The sequence below is a fragment of the Telmatherina bonti genome (assembly GCF_933228915.1).
Source record: "Telmatherina bonti genome assembly, chromosome: 23".
NCBI classification, from domain to species: Eukaryota; Metazoa; Chordata; class Actinopteri; order Atheriniformes; family Telmatherinidae; genus Telmatherina; species Telmatherina bonti.
Genome location: NC_136632.1, coordinates 7,196,102 through 7,211,527, shown reverse-complemented (window position 1 = coordinate 7,211,527; position 15,426 = coordinate 7,196,102). Strand labels below are relative to the sequence as shown.

Here is a 15,426-nt window from a genome sequence, read left to right as displayed (position 1 = left end):
GTTCGAGCAGAGCCCGGTCACAGCAGACAACAACACAGAGGATTACACAAAGAATGAAACAAACTTTACAGTGTGCAGAGAAATAAACACAGATCTGCTGGATGTTTACTTTGACCCAAAGTCTTTCCTCTTGAACGGAACCTCATTTACTCACCAGCGCTGGATGTTTAATGTCTCACAGATCTCCACTTTATCATGACGAATACCTACTAGAATCTACTACAATCAATACTGGATGTCACATTTACATGAGAATCGTAATTTATACGAACCCAAAAAAATTAGTAGAGGAAAGTTTAGACCAATCAGTACGATCACACTCAGTCAAGGGTAGAAAGAATTCATTTACATCGATGCAATTAGCCAATAGCATCGATTCAGATGGAAAACATCCACACAGTACCATAACTGAGCTATTTGGCACCCCCTAACAACAGGTAATTCCTCTAATGCAGGGACGGGGAACTCCAGTCCTCGGGGGCAGCAGTCCTGCAAGGTTCAGATGTTTCCCTGCTGCAACACACCTGAATCAATTCAAAGGGTAATTCGCAGACTTGAAAGTCTAATGTCAAGTCCTGCACAAATCTGCTATTTAAGTCTGATGTGTCAGGTGTGTTGCAGCAGACAAACTCCTACCATTTGCAGGACCGCAGTCCTCCAGGACTGGAGTTGCCCGTCCCTGATTTAATGCATTTGCATCCTGTCTCTTCTCAGAGATTTCGCCGACCAGTAAAAGTCAGTGTGTTGTTGGAGCTTGTCTTGTCTCTTGCTCTATCTCTTACTTTCTTTTCCTCATTTCATCCAATAATGTCTTCTTGGGGTTCCTTTTTTGTTGTTGTTGTTTGTTTTTTTTTCATGATTTGAACATGTTGAAGCTCAAAACCAGTATGTCCCAGTCTATCCTTATTAAAAGATTTTTTTTATTTAAATGTCTGACTGACATCAGGAAGAAAATTATCCATCTGTCCATCCATCCATCCATCCATCCATCCATCCATCCATTTTCCAAACCGCTTGTTCCAGTTAAGAGCCACAGGGAAGCTGGAGTCTATCCCAGCAACCATGGGGCTGGAGGCAGGATACACCCTGGACAGGCTGCCAGTCCATCATAGGGAAGAAAATTAGATTTCTATATTGAACTATATACGTGTTAAATGAGCATGTGTTTGATAGTGATCGCTGGAGTCTGAATCAAACTGAATCAAATATCGCTGCACAATTTGTGACTTAAACACTATCATAGTTTAAATGAATAGAATATCTGTCATGATCAGACTTGACATTTACACTCATAATGTCTTCTGGGGAGTAAATCTCAAACAGCAAGTAGTATCAAAAGGGTGTTTTCTTTCATGGTGCGACTGGTCACTGCATCTAAAATCAATCTGGGACTATTGAAAAGCAATAAAAGCCCCAGATTCAAAGACTGTGTTGATGCAGTGGTGAGGAATGCATCCCACAAATCAATACCACACACTGGATAAGAGGAAGATGGGTTCACCTGCTGGGATTGCATCAGGACTCATGTCAACACTGACAAAGACATTTTACGTTGAGTGGTTCCATCTGTTTTGTTCTATAAATAACAGGAGCAGATTGTTCTGCTGATGAAGATGATGAAGGTCTTTACTATCCATGCATCTAGTTTATCATCATTTAATCCATTTACTAATTTTCATGTTGCTTAACGTTGGTTTGGGCAGGAAACCAGTTTCAGAACTTACATTGGGACAACGATGGTGTCTCATATTCTACAGATTGTTTAACAGTTACAATTACTCTGCACAACTGCTGGAAACGAGAATTGTGAACACAACCTGTTCAAGCACCAGTGTTCATTCTGGTGGAAGACTCCAGAAGGCTCCAAATCCCGGCCAAGAGGCAGTTTGGCTCATCATCTCTCCCAGTTATCAAGCCACTGGTCCACAAGCTGTTGCCTCTTATTCATTGCAGCAACATGAACGATCAAAAGGTTTAACAATAGAAACCAAAGAAGCAGATTTCCAAATGTTCCAACGGCTAATTTTAGCTCACATTAATGAGATTTTTATATCAGTGATCAGGAAATAATAACTTCTGACACTGCACGGTAAAATGATCCTTCTGAATCATGTTTTTATAAGAATATAAAAATAGGATTTTCTTTTCTTAATACGAGACACTATTTTTAAGTATTTCTAAGTTAGCTTGATGTGATTTATTCTCAGTATTAAACACCAAGCTTCCAGGTAACTTGTAGTAAAAGAAAAAAACACATTGAAGTAAAATATCGTTATGTTGTTGTTTACAATAACAATACTTCACATTTTCCGTTAACATTGCCGAAGAGAAAATCGATAAAAGAGAAAATCTTTTGTTTTTGTAGGATTTTTTTCTTTTTAAAGAAAGTACAAAAAGAAAAATCTAATTAAAATGGATTTGAAGTGGAAAAGTGAGGAGATTTTCTTAATTTTAATCTTTAACTTTCTTCATTTTAATAACTTTATTTTATCTTGAACTACTTTATATATATATATATATATATATATATATATATATATATATATATATATATATATATATATATATATAATTATTTTTTTTTTATCTTCATTACATTTATTTGTTCCTGTTTTTTAAAGTTGATCAGTTTTGTTTCTACTTTTAGCTCCAGTGATTTCCTCCTGGCGATGCTTGTTCTGCAGGGTCGTTCCCATGGCAACAACCCCGGCCTTGGTGATTCCCTCTACGGCTTCTGATGCGAATGGATCCCCAAGATATTGTTTCCTCACAGCAGCGTCAAGCCAGATGTTTTTATTCTGGTGATACTTGTACACCTACACGCTGAGAGACGGTGATGAGGGGTGGGAGTTGATGGGAAACGGGGAAGGGTTGGGTGAAGGAAATGTGCATGTGCTATGTTTGTGTGATTGTGTGTGAAACAAAACCATAATGTGGTGTGTATTTTTTTTTAATGCTGTTACAAGCTCTGTTGTGTGAAGGCTTTTTATGTGAATAAATCATTTTTATAATGTAAAACATTGTGTTGCCTTGCGCATGCAACGGGATTCAGAAATAAAGTCTGATTTGGTTCATTGTTTGACCTGATGTGTAACAACAAAACAGAAACGGTTTATATTTATTAAAACACTTGAAAAAAGAAAAAAGGAAGAGCAATTAAACACACAGTTTAATACATGTGTAATTACAGTACAGTGGATGAAGCCACTGCAGCCGCGCACCGAACCAGGATGTTCATGTAAACCAGGCCAAAAGGAACACGGCCTCACAGAGGAAGTCCTGCAGGAAACAGGAAGTGGTGTAGGAAAGTGTGTGCAGGGTGGCAGCGGTATCAAAGGAAAACAATGTCCAGATCCTTCTGGCAACTTTTTACCCAGTTATTGTCTTTTATCATTATGCTCTCAGTTTAAATTGTTTTGTTTCAAAGCAGTTTTAATGGGAATCCAGATGCCTACAGAGGACAAATCCAACCCCAAACCTGGGAAAACTGAATATATGGAGCATCTAGCTGCAGGTTAGAATAAAAGAAAGGGTGGGGAAATAAAAAAAAAAATGCAAACACACACACGGGAACAGTTTTTTGTTGTACCAGAATATATTTTTAGACCAACCTGAGTCAAGCAGAAGGCGAACAACATCCATCTTCCCGAAGAGAGCTGCCTCGTGAAGGGCACTGCCATTCTCCGTCTACAGGAGATGGAAAGAACATCTGCATGTAAAAATTCCATCACGTTAGCATGGGAGGCAAAAACAGACGTCAAGAGCTCGGTGTTTCACACACAGACGCAGCAGCTGAGAGGAGGAAGACTGTTTTTACCCAAGTAATCTTATTTAGCTTTGTTTTCAAAGACAAGTTCAAGCAGAATGAAATAAGTCAAGCCAGCACACAATGGGAGGCCACAGCGTTTTCAGTACGTTACACAAGAGCTGGAAGTCTCCGCTGAAATGTCCCAGTTTCCCTGCACCAGCTCATACTGGCCTCCAGTTCCGCTTATTAATATGCTCCCAATATGATGCAACACATGGAAACAGACATGAGGAGAGAGCTGGTGAATGTTTTGTGTTGGATGAGCAGTGACCAGCAACGATTACTCTGACAAAGACGTGTGTAAGAAGCAGCACTGGGAGACAAACAGCTGTGGAACTACACAGCATAAAGAGGGCAGTGGGACGTTGGTTTCCCAGCTACCTGTCCAGGGACTGCAGGTGGGAATTTACTTTACTAAAGTCTGGCACCAAACGTGTTTGTTTGAGGTCAATGTATTGTTGTGCATGTCCCTGTCAAATAGATAAACAGCCTTAAAGGAAGGATTTATTTAACCAGATGAAGCCAAATGTATCATATATGATGCTCACAGTTTCTGAGACCTTTTGCATCATTTTATGTCATAAAACGTTGCTCAAAATCCTGTTGAACACTAAGTGATACTTGTCCTCTGCGCCCGGATAGATACTGGGAAGCAGAAGATTACAATGTCATCATTTTGACATATTACATGGTAATAAATAAAAAATATCCCCCCGAAAAAAGATTGCAAATTTATTTTGTAACATTTTGTTAAAAAGGTCATACTCAGAATATTTTACTTTTATTTCTCTTTTTTTCATAGGTTGGGCTTTAAAGGTTAAAATCTAAAATAATGTGCAAATATACAACAAGTGTGTAAAAAATTTTGTCATTATTAATAATTCTCAAAGTGTATAATAAAACAAAGTACATTGAAGCTAAGGAGAGTAGAAATGGAAATAAATAAAATATCCTAAACACTCTTGCATCTCAGCATCTCTGGACTCAAGGAAATTAGGTGGGGTTTTTTTTTTTTTTTGTTTGTTTGTTTTATTTATTTATTTTTTTAAAAAGCACACATGTATAAATTAACTTTATTACATATTAAAAGATTAGGAAAAGATAAAAATGGTCTTTATACCACAGGAAGCTGAAAGCACTACATCAGGCAATATACAGTACGACGTATTTACTTCTCTTTTTTTTTGCTAGAAAATGTAAAAGTATAAAATAATCATCCAATCTGAGTTTGGTAAAATTACTCATGAGTCATCAAACATTAAGAATTTATCAGGAAAACGGATCAAATAATATAAAATGATCAAGTCCAATCCAGACCTTGTCTGTTTGTGGAGAGAGCAGGACAAAATTTATTAAGTAACAGATTCCGTAAAACTAAAACTCTACCAGAAACGTTGCATATTTTACAAGTAAAATATTTTTTTTCTAACTGTTACCAGGCAACTTCTTCCACCTCCTGCCATCACTCCGGTATCTTCAGGATGTTGATCTTCATCTCTACGACTAAAAAGACTTTTCTTTATGTTGAAGTTTATGTTCTGATTGGAGAGTCAGGTGCATCTGCAGACCACCTGAAGTTTCCCCCCCACACTGAGTCGTCTTTTCCAACATATAAAAAACAAACTTTCCCACTTCTCCCAGATTCATCGGAGCAACTCTGGCCCAAACATCCTCCAACAGATCCTCCACAAAGCTGTTTCATTTCACACACACATAACAGCTCATTTAGCCCTTTGGCTCATAAATAATAAAGGTGAATAATGACTAATTAGAGCTGCAAAGACACATGATTTCCACTAAATGCCAAAAGGACCATCTCTTGCTCAATAATGGTGAAGCGATCACAAAGATTTCCTAACTATGAGCTTCAGACAGTACAGACAACAGAACAGGACCAGTCCTGGTGGAAACATTCAGACAGCTTCCTGGCAATTATCAGAAGAGTTTGATTACGGTAATGACTGCTGGGAAGCGATCAATAACATCGCTGACAGAACGTCTACGTGTTTAAATTTAGTCAATAGGATTGGCTTAAATACAAGCATTCATCTTGTGCCTTTCAGTCACTACACAGTGTTGTTTGTGTTGAAGATGTTTGTTGTGTATTATGTGATTTATTATGTGACTAATGAAACAAAAACAGAACAAATTTACATTCATGTCATTTTTTATCCAGAAAAACTCTTATTCCATCCATCCATCCACCCATCATCCATCCATCCACCCATCATCCATCCATCCACCCATCCACCCATCATCCATCCTTCCACCCATCCATCATCCATCCATCCACCCATCCACCCATCCACCCATCATCCATCCATCCACCCATCCATCATCCATCCATCCACCCATCCACCCATCCATCATCCATCCATCCACCCATCATCCATCCATCCACCCATCCATCATCCACCCATCCACCCATCATCCATCCATCATCCATCCATCCACCCATCCACCCATCATCCATCCATCCACCCATCCATCATCCATCCATCCATCATCCATCCATCCACCCATCCATCATCCATCCATCCACCCATCCACCCATCCATCATCCATCCATCCATCCATCATCCATCCATCCACCCATCCACCCATCATCCATCCATCCACCCATCCATCATCCATCCATCCACCCATCATCCATCCATCCACCCATCCATCATCCATCCATCCACCCATCCACCCATCCATCATCCATCCATCCACCCATCCACCCATCATCCATCCATCCACCCATCCATCATCCACCCATCATCCATCCATCCACCCATCCATCATCCATCCATCCACCCATCCATCATCCATCCATCCACCCATCATCCATCCATCCACCCATCCACCCATCATCCATCCATCCACCCATCCATCATCCATCCATCCACCCATCCACCTATCCATCATCCATCCATCCACCCATCCACCCATCATCCATCCATCCACCCATCCATCATCCATCCATCCACCCATCATCCATTCATCCTTCCATCCACCCATCCATCCATCCATCCTTCCATCCACCCATCCACCCATCCATCCATCCACCCATCCACCCATCATCCATCCATCCACCCATCCATCATCCATCCATCCACCCATCCACCCATCCATCATCCATCCATCCACCCATCATCCATCCATCCACCCATCCATCATCCATCCATCCACCCATCCACCCATCCATCATCCATCCATCCACCCATCCACCCATCATCCACCCATCCATCATCCATCCATCCACCCATCCACCCATCATCCATCCATCCACCCATCATCCATCCATCCTTCCATCCACCCATCCATCCATCCACCCATCCACCCATCATCCATCCATCCACCCATCATCCATTCATCCTTCCATCCACCCATCCATCCATCCATCCACCCATCCACCCATCATCCATCCATCCACCCATCCATCATCCATCCATCCATCCACCCATCCACCCATCCATCATCCATCCACCCACCCATCCACCCATCATCCATCCATCCACCCATCCATCATCCATCCATCCACCCATCATCCATTCATCCTTCCATCCACCCATCCATCCATCCATCCACCCATCATCCATCCATCCACCCATCATCCATTCATCCTTCCATCCACCCATCCACCCATCCATCCACCCATCCACCCATCATCCATCCATCCACCCATCATCCTTCCATCCATCCATCCACCCATCCATCCATCCACCCATCCACCCATCCATCATCCATCCATCCACCCATCCATCATCCATCCATCCACCCATCATCCATCCATCCACCCATCCACCCATCCATCCATCCATCCATCCACCCATCATCCATCCATCATCCATCCATCATCCATCCATCCACCCATCATCCATCCATCCTTCCATTCACCCATCCACCCATCCATCCATCCATCCACCCATCCACCCATCATCCATCCATCCACCCATCATCCATCCATCCACCCATCCATCATCCATCCATCCACCCATCATCCATCCTTCCATCCACCCACCCACCCATCCATCCATCCACCCACCCATCATCCATCCATCCACCCATCCATCATCCATCCATCCACCCATCATCCATTCATCCTTCCATCCACCCATCCATCCATCCATCCACCCATCATCCATCCATCCACCCATCCACCCATCATCCATCCATCCATCCACCCATCATCCATCCATCCACCCATCCACCCATCATCCATCCATCCACCCATCCATCATCCATCCACCCATCCACCCATCATCAATCCATCCACCCATCCATCATCCATCCATCCACCCATCATCCATTCATCCTTCCATCCACCCATCCATCCACCCATCCACCCATCATCCATCCATCCACCCATCCATCATCCATCCATCCACCCATCATCCATTCATCCTTCCATCCACCCATCCATCCATCCATCCACCCATCATCCATCCATCATCCATCCATCCACCCATCATCCATTCATCCTTCCATCCACCCATCCACCCATCCATCCACCCATCCACCCATCATCCATCCATCCACCCATCATCCATCCATCCATCCATCCACCCATCCATCCATCCACCCATCCACCCATCCATCATCCATCCATCCACCCATCCATCATCCGTCCATCCACCCATCATCCATCCATCCACCCATCCACCCATCCATCCATCCATCCATCCACCCATCATCCATCCATCATCCATCCATCCACCCATCATCCATCCATCCTTCCATTCACCCATCCACCCATCCATCCATCCATCCATCCACCCATCCACCCATCATCCATCCATCCACCTGTTGGGGAAAATTGTTATGAGTTTGGTTTGTATTAAGTATTAGACATATATGCATTGATTTGCTGTGATCCTGCTGTGTTTTGTGTCTATGCACAAAGCTTTCTTTAAGTCATATGATCCTTGTCTGGAATGTGCAGACAAAGTCTGAGACAGGAAGAGTTTCCTGCAGGGCATCGGTTTTTGTCAACTGCTTGGTTGACCAGTTGTCTAAAGGTTAGAGGTTAAAGGTAATAAAGTAATATAGTGAGTGATTGATGCTTAGTGAGTTCAGTTTAGTCTTAAATAAGAGATAATGATTGTTTCATATGGTGTGCTCAGCAACTAGGAGGAGTTAAGCATGGTTTATAATCGGGTGTTACTTCAGCATCTGTAGAGAGAGTTCTCTCTCCAAGCTCCAGCGTGTGCTTGTATTAGTTTATAATAAAATGTTCATTGTAAGAAGACAGTTGACTCTTAGATGTATTACAACTTCTCAAGACCAGAGTATTTTCCACCACAGTTTTTGGGGGCTCGTCTCGGGATCCTGCGTCAGTCCGCCCAGGTTGGGGTTAGACGGGTTGGCCACCTGAATCCACAGATTCATCCTAAGAACCTCAATTAGAGAATTTCAGAGGACAGGACGTCTTTCTCCCACCCGTGGTCGACTACGCCAGGACTCCTTCTGAACCAGTGTTAAAAGACAATGGTGAGAAGTGTTATTCTAAATTTATATTAATTTTCAGACTCAAACTGGAGTCAAACATTACTAGAAATTTATCACAAATTAATAATCAATATCTTAATTAATAATCACAATATTTTTCTGTTTTGTGGTCAATTGTCTTCATTATTCTCATTGTGACAGGGATTCTCCTCCTCACCTCCTCATCGAAAGAACAACTCAAGGGATAAGAGAATAACTTAAGACGAGATCAGGTTGACGTCATAAATAAAATCCTGTGAGTTTAAGTTAAGTTTAAGTTAAAGTTTAAGTTAAAAATCGTGAGTAACAAGACCAAGTCGTAAGTGCTGTGAGCTAGACGTAGCAAGACCAGACCAGTAAATCTTGTGAGTTACAAGACCGAGACCAGTAAATTAGTCAGTAAGTCCTGTGAGCTCGAGAAGCAAGACCAGGCCAACCTTGAGTTAGAAAATTGAGAGGAAAGCCATCTTGAGTGAGGAGGAACAGAGAAGAAACTGTGTGGGCTGGTTTCTGGAGACATTGAGAATTTTGCCTGATAATTCTACAAAGGTGTGGGATTGACCCTCTGTGTACATCCGCTGCAAACAGAACTAGTTCCTTTGCAGTAGGAGGTTGATGTACAGCACCATTAAGAAGTTGAAATCTCTGTCTTCATGTGAGGGGAAACTGGGGTGGTTGTGTAAAATTTCCTGTGTTAAACTTGATTGGACTGATTGTGTGGAGAATTAAAACCACGTCTTGTGAAGCCACACCGGACTCTCGCAGGAGAGCCTAGAAGCTTGTGTGGGGGTAGACAAACGTGGGGGCACGACCCATTCACATGCATTCATCCAACTGTTGAAGTGAATTGTTTGTGTAAAATCTAATTTACTGCAGTAAGAAAAAAAAAAAAGAAAAAAAACAAACAACAAAAAATGTATGAGAGAAGGAAGTGAGGAAAAGAGTGTGTTCATTAAAGGCCTTCTGCTCACTGAAGGAGATGATGTCATAGCATGTTAGGCAGAAACAAACATATAAATCCTGTGTAAAATAGCTGCTTGTGCTTTTCTTCCTAAAGCTTTTATAAGAGCATAAAAGCCACTCCCTGTATGAATGTGGAAACCTTTTCCTAAGGAAAAGCAATTCTTTATTATCACCTGAGAACATTTTAAAGAGCAACAACATAATGAGAATGAAAAATCTAATGTGAGAGATGTGATTTATAGTATTAGGAACTTACTATGTTAAATTACTGTACATTGTGTAGGCAATAAGCTTAGGTTTCTGTCTGTCCCCTTTCAGACATTCATAAGGTGATTTTTATTCCTTTACTACTGCAATTATAAATTTATGCCTAGCATGTCTAAATAAATTTAGATAGACTGGAAATAAATAATGCAGCTGAAGGATGCTGAAAATAAGCATAATGTTAGGAAAAAAAGAAAATTCTTGACCTTAAAATAGGAATGGTGAACCAACGTAACTTTGCTAGAGTAAATTTCTCTTGCAATAAATTCACTTTAGCTAAATGTGAGCTAACGGCGAGAAGAGAAGTTCTCAGAACAAGTGTATCTTCTTAGCAAGATCATGTTCAGCTTTCCCAGGAGAGAACTGAGTTATGAATCCACTGACAATATAGTCTCACACACACAATTACAATGTAATATTCAAGTTACATGATGTTCACAGCACAGAACATGGTCCACATAATATGTTTGCCACAGGATTCAGAAGAAAACTATTATAATTATGAGGCTATGATCTTTATTTTCCCCTTACTGGAGAAGAAAATACACCACATGACCAAATGGTTCAGTCTCAAAAGCTCGTCTGCTGTATGGTGTTGGACACATTGCAGCGTTTCCCTTCTAAACCCTTGTCAGCATGCAGCTTGGTCCACAGGGTCCTAAAATTGTCTATCCTGCCTGAGGGGATTCAGAGGAGGGGCTGGGGGAGAGTGAGTTCTTGATCCGGGTCACTGTAGAGTTCTGGGTGTCACGCGTGGTCAGTCAGGAGACTGGAGCAGAAACGGTCCCTACAACCTAAAGCATCATTCCACCTCCCTTCTGTGTCATCTCTGAGTCCTGGAGCAGAACCTGATATGCAGATGTGGCTGCATGGACCCGGCCGCTGCTGATGGGGCCTGGGGATCCCAGAACCAGAGGGTCTGGCAGAGCCCTGTTGGTTGTGACTGTGAACAGTGTGGATATGGCTCCTATGGTGGACATTTGAGCTGGATTTTCACCTTTGACCTCTGGAGGTGATGGATCCTCCTTGTCCTCAGACTGTGTTTCAGTTGTGGGATTTTCTGGAAGTAAAAGACTAACGGATGTGGCCGGCAGGCAGCACAAGTCCCACCCCGACTACAGAATCAGATGATGTTTTCTGGAATAAGCTGCACCCTGATTCTGTCAGAAAGACTGTTCGGTTCACTCAGTTCTCTGTGGAAAACCTGGATCTCCTTCCTTGAACTTTGCCTACTTTCTGATCCTTTACATGTTACTCTTAATTAATTACACATATGAATCTGATTTATCTACCAGGAAGCTTTGATGAACATGTGTCGGGCACTTCCTGGCATGAATTTCTGATTGTATGCTGATTGGTGGGGAGCATGGTGGCTGTGGCGCGTCTGACTCCTGAGCAGATCGAGTGATACGAGCTGAATGATTATCCACAAGACCAGGCCAAGGAATGAGGCCCTACAACCAAACATTTACTCACTGTTTCTGCTTAGCTTTATACCACATTTATGAGCATGCATAAAATTTCGCACTCCTGCAGACTTCTGCAAGTGAACAATGTCACAGACATCTCTGCTCTGCTGCAGGGAAGCTGAACAGTTCATACAGACTAGTCAACTTCTGGCACGCTGTGCCTTATAAAAAAAAAAAAAAAAAAAAAAAAAAAAAAAAAAAAGTGATGAATACTAAGTTTTTAATGTTTGAGACAGAATAGATGTCAAAAGAGAAAAAATAAGCCGCTATATGACATTAAATAAGAAGGTAGCTTTGTAATTTCCCGACTTCAGCGAATGCAACACAAGTACAACAATCTCCGTGTTTTATTTGCTGACAGCTGGTGTTTTATCCCTAATCTGAATTCATTATTTTGAATTAAAGCAGATATGCTCAGTGGTTAAAATACACATCAGATGATTTTTGTTTAAAGAGTAGAAGCAACTCTTGCGATGGCTGCCAGTAAACAGACCAGTCTCTTAGTTAACACGCTTAATAAGTAAACAAACAAGTCATTTAAGCCCTGTATGTCCTCAAAATAACATGAATATGAGGCAGATTATTTGAACAGTATTGATACTTCCAAAGTAAAGCTAACTATGCTAAACAGTTAGCCTTGGCCTTTTCTTTGCATTAAAATCATTAAGGAAGAAATGCTGCTGTGAGTGTGTGCACGTACATGTGTGCGTCGTGTTGTTGTAGATGTAAACAGCTTTACCATCAGTATTAGAAGTTTGTTTCTAAATGCTGCTTAAGTTCAAATGTAGATAGAAAACAAACAGCTTTATTATGACCTGAAGGTCTCTGGCTGTTCGGTACCTAAAGTCCAGCTGTTAAAGATGGTTTTACATCTTGTTGCTTTATGCTTATGCTTATATTCACAATATATTTGGAATAGAAAGCCAGTCTTATTATGATCTCAGTTTTGTGTGTGTTGCTCCTGAATGGGTCTGTTGGAGTCTAAGAGAGACAAATCAGAGTAAATCATGAGACTAAACTAGACTACATTACTGATTAAATCAACAGTTCTGAATGAGCTTTATTTAATATATGCAGAGATTCTTCAGTGTGGTTCTGCTTCTGCCATTTAGCAGACATGACATAAACAACACGAGCAGTAAATCAGAAAGGAAATTCCAGCATGGATAAGTGTTGGTCAGACTGCTGGGAGTCCAGTTTGACACATGTCCTGCTATGCAGTGCTAGAGGATTTTTCTGGTTGTTGGTTAAGATGAGACTACCTGATAGGAACTTTGCAATAATTAATTAAATGAATTTGGTTACTTTGAATGATTACCTACCAGATAACTGAGTGGCCCTAACTGTTGCTTTGTATTGTTCATGATTTACTCCATGACTGTTTAGCTGAAACTGACTATCCTCTGCACCCCCCAGGCCTGGCCCCTGACCGACCTCTAGTTGACCCTGACTTGATTTTCCTTTTGATGCTGTTTGCTCTGACTGTGACACGGTGGAGGCTGCAGCTCTCCCGTCTCAGTTCTCGTTACTTGAGCTTACTCTTTAGCTGAAAACGAGTCCATGTTTTGGCGCTCTCTTATGAATGACTTTCTGGATGCCATTTTCCTGAATGTTTTCCTCCCACAGGTTGCAGACGGGGAAATTTCCTTCTGGCTCTCTTTTCAGGTCTTCCTTGGACCAAAAGTACTTTTTCTGGTTCTGATGTACATGCGCATGCGTAACATGGAAACATGGGCCTTTTTGTGATTCTTTTTGCAGGACCCTCACCCAAGCGGGCATGGTTCCTTCCAAGACTGCCTGTTCAGACACAGCTCTGTGTGAAAGTAATGTTTTAACATATTGTCCTAACCTCATAAGAACCCTTTTCAGGCATTTGCACACAGGTGAAAGCTAGCCTTCATGAATCAGCATCTACGCAGCTCTATTCACTTCAGCCTGGAGATTTTGTCCTAATAAGAAGCTTTAAACATCAGCGCTGGAACCAACATCGATGGTTTAGGCCATTTCAGGTTTTCCTGACGACCCAGACAGCGGTAAAGGTCGCAGAGTGAGCTGCTTGGCACTACAGATTGCTTGAACCTCCTGAAGCGCTTCAGTCTGAAATTACAGAAGAATAACGCACCACCCAACAAAGGGCAGAATAATCCCTGTGGTTGCGTGGGTAAGTGAGATAGTCTACTCTCACACCTGAAGACCAGCCTTCGCTCCCAAGCAAGATCAGTGAAAGAAGCGCTCCACTGCCACTGTGACATGCCAAGTCCCACCAGAACGCCGACAGTGTCTTCACTACACCTCTGTCACCCCCTAAGAGGAATGATTTGTTTCCACTTTTCTTACATTTATTGTTAGACTGAGATTTTGAAGCTGAAGTGAATGGCTCCTCACTATTGTAATTTCTGAAAGATTCTTTTAAAACCCGACAGGCATGAGGCTCCTGATGTTTTGAGAATGTTGTCTTCTGTATGTATTTTTGCGTTCTGATAACAATTTCTCTTCTTATTGTTGGTCCTGTAGGACCAAGAGGAGGGAGAGTGTTGGGGAAAATTGTTATGAGTTTGGTTTGTATTAAGTATTAGACATATATGCATTGATTTGCTGTGATCCTGCTGTGTTTTGTGTCTATGCACAAAGCTTTCTTTAAGTCATATGATCCTTGTCTGGAATGTGCAGACAAAGTCTGAGACAGGAAGAGTTTCCTGCAGGGCATCGGTTTTTGTCAACTGCTTGGTTGACCAGTTGTCTAAAGGTTAGAGGTTAAAGGTAATAAAGTAATATAGTGAGTGATTGATGCTTAGTGAGTTCAGTTTAGTCTTAAATAAGAGATAATGATTGTTTCATATGGTGTGCTCAGCAACTAGGAGGAGTTAAGCATGGTTTATAATCGGGTGTTACTTCAGCATCTGTAGAGAGAGTTCTCTCTCCAAGCTCCAGCGTGTGCTTGTATTAGTTTATAATAAAATGTTCATTGTAAGAAGACAGTTGACTCTTAGATGTATTACAACTTCTCAAGACCAGAGTATTTTCCACCACACACCCATCATCCATCCATCCACCCATCCATCATCCATCCATCCACCCATCATCCATCCTTCCATCCACCCACCCACCCATCCATCCATCCATCCACCCATCATCCATCCATCCACCCATCCATCATCCATCCATCCACCCATCATCCATCCATCCATCATCCACCCACCCACCCATCCATCCATCCATCCACCCATCATCCATCCATCCTTCCATCCACCCATCCACCCATCCATCCATCATCCATCCATCCATCCATCCATCCACCCATCATCCATCCATCCACCCATCCACCATCCATCATCCATCCATCCACCCATCCACCCATCATCCATCCATCCACCCATCCATCATCCATCCATCCACCCATCATCCATCCATCCATCCATCATCCATCCATCCACCCATCATCCATCCATC

At 42.0% G+C, this 15,426-nt stretch overlaps 1 protein-coding gene across 4 annotated transcripts in view; it reads right to left on the bottom strand.

Moving 5' to 3' along the window:
- Positions 1-15,426, bottom strand: part of anks1b (ankyrin repeat and sterile alpha motif domain containing 1B) — a gene marked incomplete at its 5' end in the record, with an annotated part of 320,790 nt that overhangs the window by 184,088 nt on the left and 121,276 nt on the right. For all 4 annotated transcript variants that reach the window (XM_079263373.1, XM_079263375.1, XM_079263374.1 and 1 more), the window contains one exon: positions 3,612-3,687. In XM_079263373.1, coding sequence (XP_079119499.1) covers positions 3,612-3,687 — 76 coding nt within the window. The remainder of the gene's footprint in view (positions 1-3,611; positions 3,688-15,426) is intronic.